This window comes from Oncorhynchus tshawytscha, linkage group LG30, assembly GCF_018296145.1.
Source record: "Oncorhynchus tshawytscha isolate Ot180627B linkage group LG30, Otsh_v2.0, whole genome shotgun sequence".
NCBI lineage: Eukaryota > Metazoa > Chordata > Actinopteri > Salmoniformes > Salmonidae > Oncorhynchus > Oncorhynchus tshawytscha.
Genome location: NC_056458.1, coordinates 40,586,542 through 40,610,681, shown reverse-complemented (window position 1 = coordinate 40,610,681; position 24,140 = coordinate 40,586,542). Strand labels below are relative to the sequence as shown.

The following is a 24,140-nucleotide window of genomic DNA, read 5'->3' as shown; positions in this document are numbered from 1 at the left end:
GGAGAGAGACAGCTCTACTGAGAGAGAGGAGAGAGACAGCTCTACTGAGAGAGGAGAGAGACAGCTCTACTGAGAGAGACAGCTCTACTGAGAGAGGAGAGAGACAGCTCTACTGAGAGAGAGGAGAGAGACAGCTCTACTGAGAGAGAGGAGAGAGACAGCTCTACTGAGAGAGAGGAGAGAGACAGCTCTAGTGAGAGAGGAGAGAGACAGCTCTACTGAGAGAGAGGAGAGAGACAGCTCTACTGAGAGAGAGAGACAGCTCTACTGAGAGAGAGGAGAGAGACAGCTCTACTGAGAGAGAGGAGAGACAGCTCTACTGAGAGAGAGGAGAGAGACAGCTCTACTGAGAGAGAGGAGAGAGACAGCTCTACTAAGAGAGACAGCTCTACTGAGAGAGACAGCTCTACTGAGAGAGAGGAGAGAGACAGCTCTACTGAGAGAGAGGAGAGACAGCTCTACTGAGAGAGAGGAGAGAGACAGCTCTACTGAGAGAGAGGAGAGAGACAGCTCTACTGAGAGAGAGGAGAGAGACAGCTCTACTGAGAGAGAGGAGAGACAGCTCTACTGAGAGAGAGGAGAGAGACAGCTCTACTGAGAGAGAGGAGAGAGACAGCTCTACTGAGAGAGACAGCTCTACTGAGAGAGACAGCTCTACTGAGAGAGACAGCTCTACTGAGAGAGAGGAGAGAGACAGCTCTACTGAGAGAGACAGCTCTACTGAGAGAGAGGAGAGACAGCTCTACTGAGAGAGACAGCTCTACTGAGAGAGACAGCTCTACTGAGAGAGAGGAGAGAGACAGCTCTACTGAGAGACAGCTCAACTGAGAGAGACAGCTCTACTGAGAGAGACAGCTCTACTGAGAGAGAGGAGAGAGACAGCTCTAGAGAGAGGAGAGAGACAGCTCTACTGAGAGAGAGGAGAGAGACAGCTCTACTGAGAGAGAGGAGAGAGACAGCTCTACTGAGAGAGAGGAGAGAGACAGCTCTACTGAGAGAGAGGAGAGAGACAGCTCTACTGAGAGAGAGGAGAGAGACAGCTCTACTGAGAGAGAGGAGAGAGACAGCTCTACTGAGAGAGAGGAGAGAGACAGCTCTACTGAGAGAGAGGAGAGAGACAGCTCTACTGAGAGAGAGGAGAGAGACAGCTCTACTGAGAGAGAGGAGAGAGACAGCTCTACTGAGAGACAGCTCTACTGAGAGAGAGGAGAGAGACAGCTCTACTGAGAGAGACAGCTCTACTGAGAGAGAGGAGAGACAGCTCTACTGAGAGAGACAGAGAGAGACAGACTGAGAGAGGAGAGAGACAGCTCTACTGAGAGAGAGGAGAGAGACAGCTCTACTGAGAGAGAGGAGAGAGACAGCTCTACTGAGAGAGACAGAGAGAGACAGCTCTACTGAGACAGCTCTACTGAGAGAGACAGACTGAGAGAGACAGCTCTACTGAGAGAGAGGAGAGAGACAGCTCTACTGAGAGAGAGGAGAGAGACAGCTCTACTGAGAGAGAGGAGAGAGACAGCTCTACTGAGAGAGAGAGAGACAGCTCTACTGAGAGACAGCTCTACTGAGAGAGAGGAGAGAGAGCTCTACTGAGAGAGGAGAGAGACAGCTCTACTGAGAGACAGCTCAACTGAGAGAGACAGCTCTACTGAGAGAGACAGCTCTACTGAGAGAGAGGAGAGAGACAGCTCTACTGAGAGAGAGGAGAGAGACAGCTCTACTGAGAGAGAGGAGAGAGACAGCTCTACTGAGAGAGAGGAGAGAGACAGCTCTACTGAGAGAGAGGAGAGAGACAGCTCTACTGAGAGAGAGGAGAGAGACAGCTCTACTGAGAGAGAGGAGAGAGACAGCTCTACTGAGAGAGAGGAGAGAGACAGCTCTACTGAGAGAGAGGAGATAGACAGCTCTACTGAGAGAGAGGAGAGAGACAGCTCTACTGGAGAGAGAGGAGAGAGACAGCTCTACTGAGAGAGAGGAGAGAGACAGCTCTACTGAGAGAGAGAGAGACAGCTCTACTGAGAGAGACAGCTCTACTGAGAGAGAGGAGAGAGACAGCTGAGAGAGACAGCTACTGAGAGAGAGGAGAGAGACAGCTCTAGAGAGAGGAGAGAGACAGCTCTACTGAGAGAGACAGCTCTACTGAGAGAGAGGAGAGAGACAGCTCTACTGAGAGAGACAGCTCTACTGAGAGAGGAGAGAGACAGCTCTACTGAGAGAGACAGCTCTAGAGAGACAGCTCTACTGAGAGAGAGGAGAGACAGCTCTACTGAGAGAGAGGAGAGAGACAGCTCTACTGAGAGAGACAGCTCTACTGAGAGAGACAGCTCTACTGAGAGAGACAGCTCTACTGAGAGAGAGGAGAGAGACAGCTCTACTGAGAGAGAGGAGAGAGACAGCTCTACTGAGAGAGAGGAGAGAGACAGCTCTACTGAGAGAGACAGCTCTACTGAGAGAGAGGAGAGAGAGCTCTACTGAGAGAGAGAGAGAGAGACAGCTCTACTGAGAGAGACAGCTCTACTGAGAGAGAGGAGAGAGACAGCTCTACTGAGAGAGACAGCTCTACTGAGAGAGACAGCTCTACTGAGAGAGAGGAGAGAGACAGCTCTACTGAGAGAGAGGAGAGAGACAGCTCTACTGAGAGAGACAGCTCTAGAGAGAGGAGAGAGACAGCTCTACTGAGAGAGACAGCTCTACTGAGAGAGACAGCTCTACTGAGAGAGAGGAGAGAGACAGCTCTACTGAGAGAGACAGCTCTAGTGAGAGAGAGGAGAGACAGCTCTAGTGCTCTACTGAGAGAGAGGAGAGAGACAGCTCTACTGAGAGAGAGGAGAGAGACAGCTCTACTGAGAGAGAGGAGAGAGACAGCTCTACTGAGAGAGACAGCTCTAGTGAGAGAGAGGAGAGAGACAGCTCTACTGAGAGAGAGGAGAGAGACAGCTCTACTGAGAGAGAGGAGAGAGACAGCTCTACTGAGAGAGAGGAGAGAGACAGCCCTACTGAGAGAGAGGAGAGAGACAGCTCTACTGAGAGAGAGGAGAGAGACAGCTCTACTGAGAGAGAGGAGAGAGACAGCTCTACTGAGAGAGAGGAGAGAGACAGCTCTACTGAGAGAGACAGCTCTAGTGAGAGAGAGGAGAGAGACAGCTCTACTGAGAGAGAGGAGAGAGACAGCTCTACTGAGAGAGAGGAGAGAGACAGCTCTACTGAGAGAGAGGAGAGAGACAGCTCTACTGAGAGAGAGGAGAGAGACAGCTCTACTGAGAGAGAGAGAGAGACAGCTCTACTGAGAGAGACAGCTCTAGTGAGAGAGAGGAGAGAGACAGCTCTACTGAGAGAGAGGAGAGAGACAGCTCTACTGAGAGAGAGGAGAGAGACAGCTCTAGAGAGAGGAGAGAGACAGCTCTACTGAGAGAGAGGAGAGAGACAGCTCTACTGAGAGAGAGGAGAGAGACAGCTCTACTGAGAGAGACAGCTCTACTGAGAGAGACAGCTCTACTGAGAGAGACAGCTCTACTGAGAGAGAGGAGAGAGACAGCTCTACTGAGAGAGAGGAGAGAGACAGCTCTACTGAGAGAGAGGAGAGAGACAGCTCTACTGAGAGAGAGGAGAGACAGCTCTACTGAGAGAGAGGAGAGAGACAGCTCTACTGAGAGAGAGGAGAGAGACAGCTCTACTGAGAGAGAGGAGAGAGAGAGAGGGGAGAGAGACAGCTCTACTGAGAGAGGAGAGAGAGAGAGAGAGAGAGAGAGAGAGGAGAGAGACAGCTCTACTGAGAGAGAGGAGAGAACAGCTCTACTGAGAGAGAGGAGAGAGACAGCTCTACTGAGAGAGAGGAGAGAGACAGCTCTACTGAGAGAGACAGCTCTAGAGAGAGAGAGAGAGAGAGACAGCTCTAGTGAGAGAGACAGCTCTAGTGAGAGAGAGGAGAGAGACAGCTCTACTGAGAGAGAGGAGAGAGACAGCTCTACTGAGAGAGAGGAGAGAGACAGCTCTACTGAGAGAGAGGAGAGAGACAGCTCTACTGAGAGAGAGGAGAGAGACAGCTCTACTGAGAGAGAGGAGAGAGACAGCTCTACTGAGAGAGAGGAGAGAGACAGCTCTACTGAGAGAGAGGAGAGAGACAGAGAGAGAGGAGAGAGAGGAGAGACAGCTCTACTGAGAGAGAGGAGAGAGACAGCTCTACTGAGAGAGAGGAGAGACAGCTCTACTGAGAGAGAGGAGAGAGACAGCTCTACTGAGAGAGAGGAGAGAGACAGCTCTACTGAGAGAGAGGAGAGAGAGAGAGAGGGGAGAGAGACAGCTCTACTGAGAGAGGAGAGAGAGGAGAGAGAGAGAGAGGAGAGAGAGAGAGAGAGGAGAGAGAGCTCTACTGAGAGAGAGAGAGAGGAGAGAGAGAGAGAGAGAGGAGAGAGACAGCTCTACTGAGAGAGAGGAGAGAGAGGAGAGAGACAGCTCTACTGAGAGAGAGAGAGAGAGAGAGACAGAGAGAGAGAGACAGCTCTACTGAGAGAGGAGAGAGAGAGAGACAGAGAGGAGAGAGACAGCTCTACTGAGAGAGAGAGAGACAGCTCTACTGAGAGAGAGGAGAGAGAGAGAGACAGAGAGAGAGAGACAGCTCTACTGAGAGAGAGGAGAGAGAGAGAGAGAGAGAGAGACAGCTCTACTGAAGAGAGAGGAGAGAGAGAGAGACAGCTCTACTGAAGAGAGAGGAGAGAGAGACAGAGAGAGATGTGTGTGTAATGTTTACTGTTAATTTTTGTTGTTTTTCACTTTATATATTCACTTTGTATGTTGTCTACCTCACTTGCTTTGGCAATGTTAACACGTTTCCCATGCCAATAAAGCCCTTGAATTGAATTGAATTGAGAGAGAGATAAATAGAGGGATGGAGAGAGCGTTAGCTCCTCAAGAGACTGTAGTCGCGGCAGAACTTGCTTCGACTGGCCCTGGTGAGTGATGCCTCTTTGTACAACTGGCTGGCTAGGAGAAATGGAAATATTTTGATGACGCGTTTTCAAGAACATTTTTGAGGTCTGAGTCACCAGGGATTCTAGTCTTGTGTGTTTTTCTCAGTTGTAATTCAGCCCTGTGCTACACCGCCCCTTCTAATAAAACAGAATAGGAAGAAACAATAACAGCTGAGATCCCCAGAGGAAAAGACTGACCCTGCCATGTGGTCATTGCTAAGGCCAAGCAAAGGACCTGTAAGTTCCGACTTAACCAAAACCAACAGATGGAACTTTGAAGGGTTTTGTGTTAAATCATAATTTCAACATCTGATAAAACTAGAAAGACAGACAAGACCGAAACGAAACTCAAGGTGCATTAGTAAAAGTCGTATTACTCTCAGAGGTGGTTTTGGATGGTGTGAAATTCTCTTTAATGATGTTTCCACTGAGGTCAGGGGTCAAGGTCTTCCTAGAACTTGTAAGTGGTACCAGAGTTACTATTATGAGCTGTGATACAGCTTATCAGACATACACTGATTGTACAAAACATTAAGAACACCTTCCTAATATTGAGTTGCACCCCACCCCTTTTGCCCTCAGAGCAGACTCAATTAGTTGGGGCATGGACTCTACAAGGTGTCAAAGGCATTCCACATGGATGCTGGCCCATGTTGACTATAATGCTTCTGACAGTTGTGTCAAGTTGTCTGGATGTCCTTTGGGTGGTGGACTATTCTTGATACACACAGGAAACTGTGTGAAAAACCAAGCAGCATTTCTTGTCACAAACCGCTGCGCCAAGCACCTACAATCATACCCTGTTTTGCCCATTCACCCTCGGAATGGCACACATACACAATCAATGTCTCAATTGTCTCAAGGCCTAATAATCCTTCTTTGACCTGTCCTCCCCTGCATCTACACTGATTGAAGTGGATTTGTTAACTAATTACATCAAGAAGGGATCATAGCTTTCACCTGGATTCACCTGTCAGTCTATCCCATGGAAAGAGCAGGTGTTCCAGATGTTTTGTTCACTCAGTGTAAAGGTGTGTCACGACTCCCGCCGAAGGTGGCTCCCCTGCCGGTTCGGGCGGCGATCGGCGGTCTACTAGCCGATACCGATCCCTTTTTCCTTTTAGTTTTGTCTTATTGGTTGCAGCTGTTCCCTGTTTCGTTTATTGTCTATTTAAGCCTGTTAGGTCCGCCTAGGTTTGTGCGGGATTGTTACTCTGTTGGTTGTGGATGTGTTTGCGTGTTTGTTTTCTCTGAACTGTTTGGTCCTGTGTCTGCGCCCTCTATTTTGGCGTGACCGTTTTGTGCCGGAGAATAAATATTACGATTTACCGAACCCTCTGCTCTCTGCACCAGTAGGCTAGCATTGGGGTGGCAAGTAGCCTAGTGGTTAGAGCGTTGGGCCATTAACTGAAAGGTTGCTAGATTAAATCCTCAAGCTGACAAGTTAAAAATCTGTCATTGTAAATAAGAATATGTTGCCTAATAAAAAAATGTAATGAAACCAAGTCACTGTACAGGCTAGCAATGAATGAAACCAAGTCTCTGTACAGGCTAGCATTGAATGATACCAAGTCTCTGTACAGGCTAGCATTGAATGAAACCAAGTCTCTGTACAGGCTAGCATTGAATGATACCAAGTCTCTGTACAGGCTAGCATTGAATGAAACCAAGTCTCTGTACAGGCTAGCATTGAATGATACCAAGTCTCTGTACAGGCTAGCATTGAATGAAACCAAGTCTCTGTACAGGCTAGCATTGAATGAAACCAAGTCTCTGTACAGGCTAGCATTGAATGAAACCAAGTCTATGTAGAGGCTAGCATTGAATGAAACCAAGTCTCTGTACAGGCTAGCATTGAATGAAACCAAGTCTCTGTACAGACTAGCATTGAATGAAACCAAGTCTCTGTACAGGCTAGCATTGAATGAAACCAAGTCTCTGTACAGGCTAGCATTGAATGAAACCAAGTCTCTGTAGAGGCTAGCATTGAATGAAACCAAGTCTCTGTACAGGCTAGCATTGAATGAAACCAAGTCTCTGTACAGGCTAGCATTGAATGAAACCAAGTCTCTGTACAGGCTAGCATTGAATGAAACCAAGTCTCTGTACAGGCTAGCATTGAATGAAACCAAGTCTCTGTACAGGCTAGCATTGAATGAAACCAAGTCTCTGTACAGGCTAGCATTGAATGAAACCAAGTCTCTGTACAGGCTAGCATTGAATGAAACCAAGTCTCTGTACAGGCTAGCATTGAATGAAACCAAGTCTCTGTACAGGCTAGCATTGAATGAAACCAAGTCTCTGTACAGGCTAGCATTGAATGAAACCAAGTCTCTGTACAGGCTAGCATTGAATGAAACCAAGTCTCTGTACAGGCTAGCATTGAATGAAACCAAGTCTCTGTACAGGCTAGCATTGAATGAAACCAAGTCTCTGTACAGGCTAGCATTGAATGAAACCAAGTCTCTGTACAGGCTAGCATTGAATGAAACCAAGTCTCTGTACAGGCTAGCATTGAACCAGTTGAACAAGGTTCCAGTTGTTATGTGAGAGCCAGAAGGTCTCCCCTGCTTCCCCCTGAGAGTTCTGCTTTCCCTCGCTCCACAACACCTTTCAGATAATCAGCACGGGGAGTTAAAGAAACACTTGTAATATGAGTCAGATTTCTGCTGTAAAACATCCGCAACACTGTTAAAATCTGAGCTTCAACTAATAAAACATAGTTGGTCCTTGATAAGCCCATTGATGATTTAGTCAGCTGTTTCATGGCCTTTCACTGCATGCCAGTACTGAGTGGATGAACTCTTGGTTTACCAAACCACTGTATTTGCTTTCTGTGAGGAAATCTTGCTTTTATCCTATTTTTTTAAGCTAAATAACTGGTTGTTGTCAAACCATCAAATTGCTTGTGAAGGTTTGATTAAAAGAAAACTCCTAAAAGGGTCGTTTGCAGTGGCATTTGGGCATGGCATTTTGGAGTACTTATTTTTCTAGATTTGTATTTATTTAAATGTATTTGGGTCCATTTTCCCATTCTAAATCAATGAATATGCCATTATGATAACATTATGTCACCAGTAGGAGTAGTAACAGCAATGACAAATGTTTGGTTATTTAGGATTTTTTAAATCGAGGCAACAGATGCTCAAATCTAACGTCATTAACCCTTTTAAAATGATTTACTAAAGTGATATAATTAATAATTTTGCTCACAATGTAATTTTGTTCATTTAAATGGACTAAAACTAAGTGACACTTTGGATCCAGACTCACCACATGATCAATGGAATCCTCAAATAAACCATTTTGTGAATGCACCCACAGATTGTTTTGAGGAGATGGGAAACTCCATTGGAATTGTATTAACGTCCATTGTGTATATTGCCCATACGTCGTCAATGGGCCGTACAGTTCATTCTGGGACAAGGAGTGAATGCGAGTCAATTGTGCGCAAGCTCAAAAACCCAACATCAGCATGAATTTCGTGAACATGGAGTACAACATTACAAATATTTTCTGAGATGTGAGATTATGAACTTGTTTTCTGTAATATTGTATAGCTTTGGAATCGTGACATTACATACACTTGAGGAAAATAGGTATGTTTCTCGACTCATAGCCTGACTTTGAGAAGGGATTGCATGATGATTAGCTTAGCAACTGCGTGACACAGCATGACAACGTGAATGTGATTGGCCAACAGTCTGCTTGGTGGGGGCGGGGGGGTGTTATAGGTTTCTCCATTCATTGCCCAATGGGATTATCTATCTCCTCCTTTCTCTAATATCTCTGATGCACTATTTTGTGAATGCGCCATGTTGTGAATTTTATTTTATTTTTTTTACCTTTATTTAACTAGGCAAGTCAGTTAAGTACAAATTCTTATTTTCAATGACGGCCTAGGAACAGTGGGTTAACTGCCTGTTCAGGGGCAGAACGACAGATTTGTACATTGTCAGCTCGGGGATTTGAACTTGCAACCTTCCGGTTACTAGTCCAACGCTCTAACCACTAGGCTACCATGTTGTGAATGCGCCATGTTGTGAATGTGCCATGTTATGAATGTGCCATGTTGTGAATGCGCCATGTTGTGAATGCGCCATGTTGTGAATGCGCCATGTTGTGAATGTGCCATGTTGTGAATGTGCCATGTTGTGAAGGCGCCATGTTGTGAATGTGCCATGTTGTGAATGTGCCATGTTGTGAATGCCATGTTGTGAATGCCATGTTATGAATGTGCCATGTTATGAAGGTGCCATGTTGTGAATGTGCCATGTTATGAATGTGCCATGTTGTGAATGCGCCATGTTGTGAATGTGCCATGTTATGAATGTGCCATGTTATGAATGTGCCATGTTGTGAATGTGCCATGTTGAATGCGCCATGAATGCGCCATGTTGTGAATGCGCCATGTTGTGAATGTGCCATGTTATGAATGTGCCATGTTGTGAATGTGCCATGTTGTGAATGTGCCATGTTGTGAATGTGCCATGTTGTGAATGCGCCATGTTGTGAATGCGCCATGTTGTGAATGTGCCATGTTGTGAATGCGCCATGTTGTCGTTAAAACTACGATCCATTATGACCCATTATCAGAACCCTGTTCAGGATTGCTGCCAGCCTCAGCGGAGAAACATACTGACAACACGATGTCTCTCTCTCCATCTCTTGTCCTACATTTTATATTGGAGGGAATTAAGTGTGTTCCAAAAGGCCATCAGATTGTGGCTCAAAATCAATTTCTTATTCAATCTGCTGTGTCCACTTCCTGTTCTGAGAGGGAGAGGGGGGTTAAGGGGGGAGAGAGAGTGGGAGAAAGAGAGAGAGAAAGGGATAGAGAGAGAAAGGGAGGGACAGAGAGAGCAAGGGAGGGGGGGAGGGACAGAGAAAGAGAGGGGGAGAGGGAGAAAAGAGAGAGAGAGGAAGAGAGAGAGAGAGAGAGGGGGAGAGAAAGAGAGAGACAGAGAGAGAGAGAAGTGGAGGGAGAACAGGAGAGGGAGGAAGAGAGACAGAGAGAGAGGAAGGAGAGAGAGGGAGAAAGAGATAGAGAGAGAGAGTGATAGAGAGAAAGTGCGAGAGAGAGAAGGAGGGAGAGAGAGAGAGGAAGGAGAGAGAGGGAGAAAGAGATAGAGAGAGAGAGTGATAGAGAGAAAGAGCGAGAGAGAGAAGGAGGGAGAGAGAGAGAGGATCACACTGCAAATGGACCCATTCTCCTCAGTGCCAACACCTCCAAACATGACCTTAAGGGAAAGAAAATACATGAGAACAGAGCTCTGAAGATGAGACATAATCAGTGGGAGAGCAAGCGCGGAAGAAGGAGTATGAGAGAGACAGAATTGAGTATAGCCAATCTTCTGTGGTTTTGGAGAGACATCTCACTTCTCCCAGTGAGTTAAATTACTTTTGTCAACCTTCAAGAGATTTCACAAGGTAAGATCATTTTCCATCAGAGATGTCTTCTATCAACACTCGGGGGAGTATTATGTCAACGTAGAGAAAGAGTCGGAGAGGAGGGGGAGGAAAGAAACAGAGAAGAGGGTGAAGAAAGAAATAGAGAGGAGGGTGAAGAAAGAGACAGAGAGGAGGGTGAAGAAAGAGACAGAAAGGAGGGTGAAGAAAGAGAGAGAGGAGGGTGAAGAAAGAGACAGAGAGGAGGGTGAAGAAAGAGACAGAGAGGAGGGTGAAGAAAGAGACAGAGAGGAGGGTGAAGAAAGACACAGAGAGGAGGGTGAAGAAAGAGACAGAGGAGGGTGAAGAAAGAGACAGAGGATGGTGAAGAAAGAGAGGAGGGTGAAGAAATAGACAGAAAGGAGGGTGAAGAAAGAGAGGAGGGTGAAGAAAGAGACAAGGAGTACGGTGAAGAAAGAGAGTGTGCGTGCGTGCAAATTTGCAGGCTTGCTTATGTATGTGTACTCACAGTGAGTTTGGGCGGCTCTGTAAGTTCTGCCTGGCAGTCAGGCCCCTGTCCTGGTCCCTGTCAGTGCTGGTCAGGCTGTTGCGTGGGGTCCAGCTGTGGCCGTGGCTGCCACTGCTGTTATGGTGGACCGCTGCTGAGGAGGAGGAGGGATTGGCTGAAGGGTTGTTGTGGGGAGCCTTGGCCTGGGCTGGCTGCGGCTGCTGGAGCTCTGGAGTAGAGTTCACTACCCCACTGTTCCTCTCCTCCACTACATAACAGCAGTAAGAGGATGTATATGTTACACTAACCACTTGAGTTGGTGAGGAGGATATTTAATATTGCTGATCAATGTGTCAGCCGCTGACTCAAATGCTCTCAATATATACATTTTTTTACATTTGAAAAAGGAGAAGAAAGTCATTTAAATTAAGAAGGATGAACAAATCTCAGGCAATTTGAATGTCTCCTGTCCTGACTGACACTGAACATTAGGAAGGGTGTGTGGGATGAAGAGAGACTGTTGTGCCGACCTTTCTGGGAGTGTGTGGGTGTGTGGAAGAGGGTGAGGGGTCTCTCGCTGCAGGACGGGGCCTTGCTCTCCGTGCTCCTCCTCCGCGGCTGCAGGTTGAGCTGTAGGTTGGCCGGGCCACCTCCCGGAACTGGCATGTCATTGAATATCTGCACAGCATTGGCATAATCAACCTTCCCATACTGTACACTGACTACAGGTACCCACCCATGGCTAAATAAACTTACTCACACAACTATACATTTAGTTTGACAATGAAATTGTAGGGCCTGTGTGAGAAAAGAGGAAATGGCATTACAACTTACAGATTCACTACATGGCCTAAAGTATATGGACACCTGCTTGTCGAACATCTCATTCAAAAATCATGGGCATTAATATGGAGTTGGTCCCCCCTTTGCTGCTATAACAGCCTCCACTCTTCTGGGAAGGCTTTCCACTAGATGTTGGAACATTGTTGTGGGGACTTGCTTCCATTCAGCCACAAGAGCATTAGTGAGGTCGGCACTGATGTTGGGCGATTAGGCCCGGCTCGCAGTCGGCGGTCCAACTCATCCCAAAGGTGTTCGATGGGGTTGAGGTCAGGGCTCTGTGCAGGCCAGGAAAGTTCTGTCATGACGTTGGCCTGGGGTTAGGTTTATGACAGTCATAAATACCTCTTCCCCCCTTTTTCCTCTCTCTACCCTACTGTTGTTACATTTGCAAACCCCTTGGTTAACATAGAGATTCTGGGAACATCAGAAGGTGGGGGAAATGAACTATATTCTGGTAATCCGACCAATTGAACATATGTGGTGGTACTTAATGAATATGATGTCAGTTCGGTTGTCATCTGAGACATTCTCATCAATGATAAGATGACATAAACTCTACAGTGGAAAGTCTACACATCAGAGTTATCGGATTCACATGGAATTGTTGTTCAATTTAAATGTTTGAATATGAAATTATTCGTGATGGGATGAAATGTGATTTCAGCTTCTAAAATGTGAGAATTGGGTTTAAATAAGGTTAGGGCTCTGCTCAATCAGTGGCCCGCCCTGTGAAGAGACATGGGTTATAAAACTTTTCAGACACGCCCTTCTCGCTCCACTATATAAAGTCTTGACGAAAATGTAACCTCCTGTTCTGAGGATGTGAGAACGACGGTCCGATGTCAGAATGGTTCAGATAATAACTACAGAACGAAGCCAACATCAGCGTGAGCTTTGGTTGCGAATGGTATGAACTTTGAACTCTTATTCACTACAGAAGTGATACCTCCTAGCCGTTGATTTAGCAACAGCAGCTGCAAACGAGGGTTAGGAAGGAACAGACAGAGTATCCCGTCTACCACACAACGACGTTACTACAACGTATCCAATTGACCACCAGAGACATTCTTCAAAGGACAAAAGACTCGTTTTGGCAACACGGCCTTCCATCTACCACCAACCTACCGAAGCGCAGCTCAGAGTAAATATTTATTGCATTTTCCTTTTCCAAATGGGCGGTAATTTAGAATGCATAAGATACTGTATTTACGATAGCACAGCTTCTTCCTTTGTTACTCAGTCTTCCCGCTCTTTCACTCAAACCCAGCCCCTTTTCTTTTGTGTAACAAGCTGTCATATCTGTTCCGCCTGCTAGGGACATTTTCCTTTATGACGTAATTTGTAATCAAGTTATGATTAATTATGTGTATGTGTATTTCTGTGTGATTAGTTTGGTATTTAGTAAATAAATAATTAACCCCAATTTTGTATTGCTGATTCAACTTGTTAGCCAGGATTCATGCAGATAACTAAGAATTTACAACTTTCAGATGAGACTGAATTAAGGTGAAGATTAATATCGACTGCTATTGATGTAAAATATTACTAGGTCTTTAAGAGTTTATTCGGAAGATAACAGCTCTATAAATATTATTTTGTGGTGCTCTCTAGTTAATTACAATTACATGATTAGCTCAATCAGGTAATATTAATTACGGAGAAATTATTTTATAGAATAGCATGTCATATCACTTAATCCGGCATAGCCAAAGACACGACAGTTCTTTCACACCGATCTCGACTATTCATTTCTGTATGGACCTCACTTTGTGCAAGGGGGCATTGTCATACTGAAACAAGAAAGGGCCTTCCCAAAACTGTTGCCACAAAATTGGAAGCATAGATTCATCTAGAATGTCATTGTATGCCGTAGTGCTAAGACTTCCCTTCACTGGACGTAAGGGGCCTAGCCCGAACCATGAAAAACAGCCCCAGAGCATTATTCCTTCTCCTCCAACAAACTTTGCAGTTAGCACTATTCATTTGGGCAGGTACCATTCTCATGGCTCATCCAAACCCAGATTCGTCCGTCAAACTGCCAGATGGTGAAGCGTGATTCATCACTCCAGAGAACGTGTTTCCACTGCTCCAGAGTCCAACGGCGGTGAGCTTTACACCACTCCAGTCGAAGCTTGGCATTGCGCATGGTGATCTTAGGCTTGTGTGCAGCTGCTCGGCCATGGAAACACATTTCATGAAGCTCACAGCAAACAGTTCTTGTGCTGATGTTTCTTCCAGAGGCAGTTTGGAACTCGGTAGTGAGTGTTGCATCCGGGGACAGGCAATTTATGCGCGCAACGCGCATCAGCACTCAGTGGTCCCGTTCTGTGAGCTTGTGTGGCCTACCACTTCATGGCTGAGCCGTTGTTGCTCCTAGACGTTTCCACTTCACAATAATATCACTTACAGTGGTCCCGGGGAAGCTGCTAGCATGGCAGAAATTTGACTAACTGACTTGGAAAGGTGGCATCCTACACTATATATACAGAAGTATGTGGACACACCTTCAAATTAGTGGATTCGGCTATTTCAGCCACACCCGTTGCTGACAGGTGTATACAATTGAGCACACAGCCAATCTCCATAGACAAACATTGGCAGTAGAATGGCCTTACTGAAGAGCTCAGTGACTTTCAACGTGGCACCATCATAGGAAGTCCATGATTTTGGAATGATATGTTCGACGAGTCGATGTCCATATCCTTTTTGGGATGTAGTGTATGACGGTGCCACGTTGAAAGTCACTGAGCTCTTCAGTAACGGAGAGTGTCCACATACTTAATACCATGCCACTCTCATAATGCTTCAGTTATTCAGAAATGTTATCAACATTATTACAAGGATGCTTATTTTCCCAACACTGTGTTCTCCATTCCTCTGACAACATTTCTCTCATTCCATTCAGATAATTAAATCAAAAGTCTGGGGCAGATGAATCTCAGAATCAATCTCTGCTCAAGTAAAAGTGGATCATTAGTTTTCACAGACACACTTTGTGATAAATACTCCTCCACGCTGGCTAACCAGATTACAGTTCTGGTCTCTCCCTCCCTCCCTCCAACAGGCCCATTATCCGCCAGGGGCCAATGTGGGACTTGGAGACGAACCCTGTCATCCAGGTAAGAGAGATAAGATAAGGTGTTGGATTGTGTTGAACAGAACTTCTCTCTCAGAGACCCCTCACTGACTGACTCACCCTCTCGTGGTTCTCGATGAGGATCTCCACCACGATGTTCTGGAACTTGATGTCCATGATGGCCGCCACAGTCTCTTCCTGCGGCCTCAGCAGAGTTGGGCCAAACACCACCCCCAGGTTAGCCACAGTCATCAGGTTCTGCTGGTGGTGATTGGCCACACTGGGGAGGTCGTGAGGTAAGGGTGGGGGGGAGCGAGGAAAGATGTGTGAGACTTTACTTTTACATTTTAGTCTTTTAGCAGCCGCTCTTATCTAGAGAGACTTACATGAGCAGTTAGAGTGAAATGCCTTGCTCAAGGGTACATCGCCCGATTTTTCACCTAGTCAGCTCGGCGATTCGAACCAGCAACCATTCTGTTATTGGCCCAATACTCTTAACCGCTAGGCTACCTGCCGCACTTTAAAGATGTGTCCTGCTAGTGTGCTATAAAAGAATAGGGTTCCATTTGGTTTGCAGTATAAATCATTGATTAATTGTGACACATCTCACTAATGCCAGTTGGCTGGCATTCATATTGAGGGCACACATTCTTCCCAATCAAAGTAAAATCGCAAATGGGAGTTTTGCACTGCTGATATCAGCTAAACTCCATTAAAAAAAATGAATTTTCTCTTTGGCCCTGTCCAGAGTTAGTGTTGCATGGTGTTGCTACTTTCTGAGTGACACTGCTGGGTCGTTCCACGAAATGACTGCCTTTTTCTGTCCCTTTCATATTTTAAATAGAAATTGTGCACCGATATTGAATTTTAAAAGGCTGTTATATTAAATGAAGCGCCCTTTAATATAGGCCACATGGAAAATGCAATAAATGAGATGTTTTATGAATAAAGGCTTGTCGTTAACCTGGGTCACTTCCAGGAAGATACAAACCCCCTTAATTCAGCCTTAGTTATTTTGTTTCTTCCACAGTCATTTCTGAAGATCATTATTTATTTCATGTGGCTAGTGATTCATTTCCATCTGTCCCTCATTTTAAGGTCAACCCTGTTACGTGAACTGAACTCTTGTTTTAATATGGTGGAACTTTAAATATCTAATAGTCAAATCATAGAGTTTGTCATTTTCAGGTGTTTTGTGGTGGGAAACTGAGCAGGTAGAACGTAACATGTCAACCCTGTTACCCGTAGACAGACAGGCTTGAAAATGTTTGAACAATTTAAAAAATGTTGTGAAGTTTGCATTCAATTGCCCCTCCCTGTTGCACACAACAAGCTTCCATTCCCCCTGTCACGTGGGGATTTATGGGTGATTTAAGAAGAAATCGTCAACCATGTTACTTTATAAAGACCCAATGCAGCAGTTTTTATATCAATATCATGGAGTTTCTGTGTAACAATTAAGTACCTTACTGTAATAGATTTCCATTCAAATGGGCATAAATAGTTTTAAAGCAAAAAACTGTTTCTCAAGCAAGAATTTAGCTATTAGTGTCTGGGAGTTGTCTGAGTGGGGAGGGAAAAACTGGCAGGTTTGGTACTCTCTTCCTTATTGGTCTATTAACCAATTTACCGTATGGTGATGTCACCATAGAAAAACCGAAACTCCCGCCCACGCAAACCTGCTGATCGGAAAATGCTGTGTAGACTATATTCTCAACCAGCTATGAGGAAATAACACTGATCACATTTTATTCTCTCACTTTTACAGTGTTAGTTTCATCAGCTGCTATACAGTATGATATAAAACACAGCACTGGGCCTCAGACAGGTACTATATCTTTTGATGAAGTTGAACATGTGCTCTTTATGACAGAATGTTAAAATTAGGTGAAATCATTTTTCTATACATTTTTTACCAAGTTACACTTCTCAAAAGGAAGCAAATCGATGGAACAACCCTGCTGCATCATAGTGCACATGCCAACCAAGTTAAGCCCTTCTTTTAGCTGGGGTCAAACACTGTCATTATCCAACATCTTTCCAGTCCTATAAAACACTGTCATTATCCAACATCTACCCAGTCCTATAAAACACTGTCATTATCCAACATCTACCCAGTCCTATAAAACACTGTCATTATCCAACATCTTTCCAGTCCTATAAAACACTGTCATTATCCAACATCTTTCCAGTCCTATAAAACACTGTCATTATCCAACATCTACCCAGTCCTATAAAACACTGTCATTATCCAACATCTTTCCAGTCCTATAAAACACTGTCATTATCCAACATCTTTCCAGTCCTATAAAACACTGTCATTATCCAACATCTTTCCAGTCCTATAAAAACACTGTCATTATCCAACATCTACCCAGTCCTATAAAAACACTGTCATTATCCAACATCTTTCCAGTCCTATAAAACACTGTCATTATCCAACATCTACCCAGTCCTATAAAACACTGTCATTATCCAACATCTGCCCAGTCCTATAAAAACACTGTCATTATCCAACATCTGCCCAGTCCTATAAAAACACTGTCATTATCCAACATCTGCCCAGTATAAAACACTGTCTATGCCCAAAAACACTGTCATTATCCCAACATCTTCCCAGTCCTATAAAACACTGTCATTATCCAACATCATTTTCCAGTCCTATAAAAACACTGTCATTATCCAACATCTTTCCAGTCCTATAAAACACTGTCATTATCCAACATCTTCCAGTCCTATAAAAACACTGTCATTATCCAACATCTGCCCAGTCCTATAAAAACACTGTCATTATCCAACATCTGCCCAGTCCTATAAAAACACTGTCATTATCCAACATCTTACCCAGTCCTATAAAACACTGTCATTATCCAACATCTACCCAGTCCTATAAAAACAAAACACTACCCAGTCCTATAAAAATTGTCCAACATCTACCCAGTCCTATAAAAACACTGTCATTATCCAACATCTACCCAGTCCTATAAAAACACTGTCATTATCCAACATCTACCCAGTCCTATAAAAACACTGTCATTATCCAACATCTACCCAGTCCTATAAAAACACTGTCATTATCCAACATCCTATAAAAACACTGTCATTATCAACATCTTTCCAACTATAAAAACACTGTCATTATCCAACATCCAGTCCTATAAAAACACTGTCATTATCCAACATCTGCCCAGTCCTATAAAAACACTGTCATTATCCAACATCTACCCAGTCCTATAAAAACACTGTCATTATCCAACATCTACCCAGTCCTATAAAAACACTGTCATTATCCAACATCTTCCAGTCCTATAAAAAACAACATCTGTCATTATAAAACACAACATCTACCCAGTCCTATAAAAACACTGTCATTATCCAACATCTACCCAGTCCTATAAAAACACTGTCATTATCCAACATCTGCCCAGTCCTATAAAAACACTGTCATTATCCAACATCTACCCAGTCCTATAAAAACACTGTCATTATCCAACATCTACCCAGTCCTATAAAAACACTGTCATTATCCAACATCTTTCCAGTCCTATAAAAACACTGTCATTATCCAACATCTTTCCAGTCCTATAAAACACTGTCATTATCCAACATCTACCTGTCATTATCCAACATCTACCCAGTCCTATAAAAACACTGTCATTATCCAACATCTGTCCCAGTCCTATAAAAACACTGTCATTATCCAACATCTTCCCAGTCCTATAAAAACACTGTCATTATCCAACATCTGCCCAGTCCTATAAAAACACTGTCATTATCCAACATCTACCCAGTCCTATAAAACACTGTCATTATCCAACATCTACCCAGTCCTATAAAAACACTGTCATTATCCAACATCTTTCCAGTCCTATAAAACACTGTCATTATCCAACATCTTTCCAGTCCTATAAAACACTGTCATTATCCAACATCTACCCAGTCCTATAAAAACACTGTCATTATCCAACATCTACCCAGTCCTATAAAAACACTGTCATTATCCAACATCTGCCCAGTCCTATAAAAACACTGTCATTATCCAACATCTTACCCAGTCCTATAAAAAAACACTGTCATTATCCAACATCTACAACATCAGTCCTATAAAAACACTGTCATTATCCAACATCTACCCAGTCCTATAAAAACACTGTCATTATCCAACATCTACCCAGTCCTATAAAAACACTGTCATTATCCAACATCTACCCAGTCCTATCTACCCAGTCCTAAAACACTGTCATTATCCAACATCTACCCAGTCCTATAAAACACTGTCATTATCCAACATCTTCCAGTCCTATAAAACACTGTCATTATCCAACATCTTTCCAGTCCTATAAAACACTGTCATTATAAAAACACAACATCTACCCAGTCCTATAAAACACTGTCATTATCCAACATCTACCCAGTCCTATAAAAACACTGTCATTATCCAACATCTACCCAGTCCTATAAAAACACTGTCATTATCCAACATCTACCCAGTCCTATAAAAACACTGTCATTATCCAACATCTACCCAGTCCTATAAAAACACTGTCATTATCCAACATCTACCCAGTCCTATAAAAACACTGTCATTATCCAACATCTACCCAGTCCTATAAAAACACTGTCATTATCCAACATCTAAAACACCCAGTCCTATAAAAACACTGTCATTATCCAACATCTACCCAGTCCTATAAAACACTGTCATTATCCAACATCTGCCCAGTCCTATAAAAACACTGTCATTATCAACAACATCTGCCCAGTCCTATAAAAACACTGTCATTATCCAACATCTGCCCAGTCCTATAAAAACACTGTCATTATCCAACATCTACCCAGTCCTATAAAAACACTGTCATTATCCAACATCTACCCAGTCCTATAAAAACACTGTCATTATCCAACATCTACCCAGTCCTATAAAAACACTGTCATTATCCAACATCTACCCAGTCCTATAAAAACACTGTCATTATCCAACATCTACCCAGTCCTATAAAAACACTGTCATTATCCAACATCTACCCAGTCCTATAAAAAACACTGTCATTATCCAACATCTACCCAGTCCTATAAAAACACTGTCATTATCCAACATCTACCCAGTCCTATAAAAACACTGTCATTATCCAACATCTACCCAGTCCTATAAAAACACTCTACCCAGTCCTATAAAAACACTGCCATTATCAACAACATCATTATCCAACATTTCCAGTCCTATAAAACACTGTCATTATCCAACATCTTTCCAGTCCTATAAAACACTGTCATTATCCAACATCTTTCCAGTCCTATAAAACACTGTCATTATCCAACATCTACCCAGTCCTATAAAAACACTGTCATTATCCAACATCTACCCAGTCCTATAAAAACACTGTCATTATCCAACATCTACCCAGTCCTATAAAAACACTGTCATTATCCAACATCTACCCAGTCCTATAAAAACACTGTCATTATCCAACATCTACCCAGTCCTATAAAAACACTGTCATTATCCAACATCTACCCAGTCCTATAAAAACACTGTCATTATCCAACATCTGCCCAGTCCTATAAAAACACTGTCATTATCCAACATCTGCAGTCCAGTCCTATAAAAACACTGTCATTATCCAACATCTGCCCAGTCCTATAAAAACACTGTCATTATCCAACAACCCAGTCCTATAAAAACACTGTCATTATCCAACATCTACCCAGTCCTATAAAAACACTGTCATTATCCAACATCTTTCCAGTCCTATAAAACACTGTCATTATCCAACATCTACCCAGTCCTATCCTATATCCAAAACACTGTCATTATCCAACATCTGCCCAGTCCTATAAAAACACTGTCATTATCCAACATCTTTCCCCAGTCCTATAAAACACTGTCATTATCCAACATCTACCCAGTCCCAGTCCTAGTCCTAAAAACACTGTCATTATCCAACATCTACCCAGTCCTATAAAAACACTGTCATTATCCAACATCTTTCCAGTCCTATAAAACACTGTCATTATCCAACATCTACCCAGTCCTATAAAAACACTGTCATTATCCAACATCATTATCCAACATCTACCCAGTCCTATAAAAACACTGTCATTATCCAACATCTGCCCAGTCCTATAAAAACACTGTCATTATCCAACATCTACCCAGTCCTATAAAAACACTGTCATTATCCAACATCTACCCAGTCCTATAAAAACACTGTCCAACATCTACCCATAAAAACACTGTCATTATCCAACATCTACCCAGTCCTATAAAAACACTGTCATTATCAACATCTTTCCAGTCCTATAAAAAACACTGTCATTATCCAACATCATTATCCAACCCAGTCCTATAAAAACACTGTCATTATCCAACATCTGCCCAGTCCTATAAAAACACTGTCATTATCCAACATCTTTCCAGTCCTATAAAACACTGTCATTATCCAACATCTACCCAGTCCTATAAAAACACTGTCATTATCCAACATCTACCCAGTCCTATAAAAACACTGTCATTATCCTATAAAAACACAACATCTACCCAGTCCTATAAAAACACTGTCATTATCCAACATCTACCCAGTCCTATAAAAACACTGTCATTATCCAACATCTACCCAGTCCTATAAAAACACTGTCATTATCCAACATCTACCCAGTCCTATAAAAACACTGTCATTATCCAACATCTACCCAGTCCTATAAAAACACTGTCATTATCCAACATCTACCCAGTCCTATAAAAACACTGTCATTATCCAACATCTACCCAGTCCTATAAAAAAACACTGTCATTATCCAACATCTACCCAGTCCTATAAAAACACTGTCATTATCCAACATCTACCCAGTCCTATAAAAACACTGTCATTATCCAACATCTACCCAGTCCTATAAAAACACTGTCATTATCCAACATCTGCCCAGTCCTATAAAAAAAAACACTGTCATTATCCAACATCTACCCAGTCCTATAAAAACACTGTCATTATCCAACATCTACCCAGTCCTATAAAAACACTGTCATTATCCAACATCTACCCAGTCCTATAAAACACTGTCATTATCCAACATCTACCCAGTCCTATAAAAACACTGTCATTATCCAACATCTGCCCAGTCCTATAAAACACTGTCATTATCCAACATCTACCCAGTCCTATAAAAACACTGTCATTATCAACATCAACATCTGTCATTATCCAACATCCCAGTCCTATAAAAACACTGTCATTATCCAACATCTACCCAGTCCTATAAAAACACTGTCATTATCCAACATCTACCCAGTCCTATAAAAACACTGTCATTATCCAACATCTACCCAGTCCTATAAAAACACTGTCATTATCCAACATCTACCCAGTCCTATAAAAACACTGTCATTATCCAACATCTACCCAGTCCTATAAAAACACTGTCATTATCCAACATCTACCCAGTCCTATAAAAACACTGTCATTATCCAACATCTACCCAGTCCTATAAAAACACTGTCATTATCCAACATCTGCCCAGTCCTATAAAAACACTGTCATTATCCAACATCTACCCAGTCCTATAAAAACACTGTCATTATCCAACATCCCAGTCCCCAGTCCTATAAAACACTGTCATTATCCAACATCTACCCAGTCCTATAAAAACACTGTCATTATCCAACATCTGCCCAGTCCTATAAAAACACTGTCATTATCCAACATCTGCCCAGTCCTATAAAAACACTGTCATTATCCAACATCTGCCCAGTCCTATAAAAACACTGTCATTATCCAACATCTGCCCAGTCCTATAAAAACACTGTCATTATCCAACATCTACCCAGTCCCAGTCCAACATCTACCCCTATAAAAACACTGTCATTATCCAACATCTACCCCCTATAAAGTCCTATAAAACACTGTCATTATCCAACATCTGCCCAGTCCTATAAAACACTGTCATTATCCAACATCTGCCCAGTCCTATAAAAACACTGTCATTATCCAACATCTGCCCCCAGTCCTATAAAAACACTGTCATTATCCAACATCTACCCAGTCCTATAAAAACACTGTCATTATCCAACATCTGCCCAGTCCTATAAAAACACTGTCATTATCCAACATCTGCCCAGTCCTATAAAAACACTGTCATTATCCAACATCTGCCCAGTCCTATAAAAACACTGTCATTATCCAACATCTACCCAGTCCTATAAAAACACTGTCATTATCCAACATCTTTCCAGTCCTATAAAACACTGTCATTATCCAACATCTACCCAGTCCTATAAAAACACTGTCATTATCCAACATCTGCCCAGTCCTATAAAAACACTGTCATTATCCAACATCTTTCCAGTCCTATAAAACACTGTCATTATCCAACATCTACCCAGTCCTATAAAAACACTGTCATTATCCAACATCTACCCAGTCCTATAAAAACACTGTCATTATCCAACATCTACCCAGTCCTATAAAAACACTGTCATTATCCAACATCTACCCAGTCCTATAAAACACTGTCATTATCCAACATCTACCCAGTCCTATAAAAACACTGTCATTATCCAACATCTCCAACATCCCAGTCCTATAAAAACACTGTCATTATCCAACATCTACCCAGTCCTATAAAAACACTGTCATTATCCAACATCTACCCAGTCCTATAAAACACTGTCATTATCCAACATCTACCCAGTCCTATAAAACACTGTCATTATCCAACATCTACCCAGTCCTATAAAAACACTGTCATTATCCAACATCTACCCAGTCCTATAAAAACACTGTCATTATCCAACATCTGCCCAGTCCTATAAAAACACTGTCATTATCCAACATCTACCCAGTCCTATAAAAACACTGTCATTATCCAACATCTACCCAGTCCTATAAAAACACTGTCATTATCCAACATCTACCCAGTCCTATAAAACACTGTCATTATCCAACATCTTTCCAGTCCTATAAAAACACTGTCATTATCCAACATCTGCCCAGTCCTATAAAACACTGTCATTATCCAACATCTGCCCAGTCCTATAAAACACTGTCATTATCCAACATCTACCCAGTCCTATAAAAACACTGTCATTATCCAACATCTACCCAGTCCTATAAAAACACTGTCATTATCCGACATCTACCCAGTCCTATAAAAACACTGTCATTATCCAACATCTTTCCAGTCCTATAAAAACACTGTCTCCAACATACCCAAAAACACTGTCATTATCCAACATCTACCCAGTCCTATAAAAACACTGTCATTATCCAACATCTACCCAGTCCTATAAAAACACTGTCATTATCCAACATCTACCCAGTCCTATAAAAACACTGTCATTATCCAACATCTACCCAGTCCTATA

The 24,140-nt window shown here is 43.0% G+C and overlaps 1 protein-coding gene across 5 annotated transcripts in view; it reads right to left on the bottom strand.

Annotated features, from left to right (window-relative positions):
- The window catches only part of LOC112229083 (rho GTPase-activating protein 26), a 158,631-nt gene that overhangs the window by 9,296 nt on the left and 125,195 nt on the right, over window positions 1-24,140 (bottom strand). For 4 of the 5 annotated variants that reach the window (XM_042309077.1, XM_042309076.1, XM_042309080.1 and 1 more), the window contains exons 18-20: window positions 14,903-15,062; window positions 11,394-11,541; window positions 10,885-11,131 (exon numbers count right to left, since the gene is read on the bottom strand). In XM_042309077.1, the coding sequence (XP_042165011.1) occupies window positions 10,885-11,131; window positions 11,394-11,541; window positions 14,903-15,062 (555 nt within the window). The remainder of the gene's footprint in view (window positions 1-10,884; window positions 11,132-11,393; window positions 11,542-14,902; window positions 15,063-24,140) is intronic. The other variant, XM_042309079.1, reaches the window with a different exon arrangement.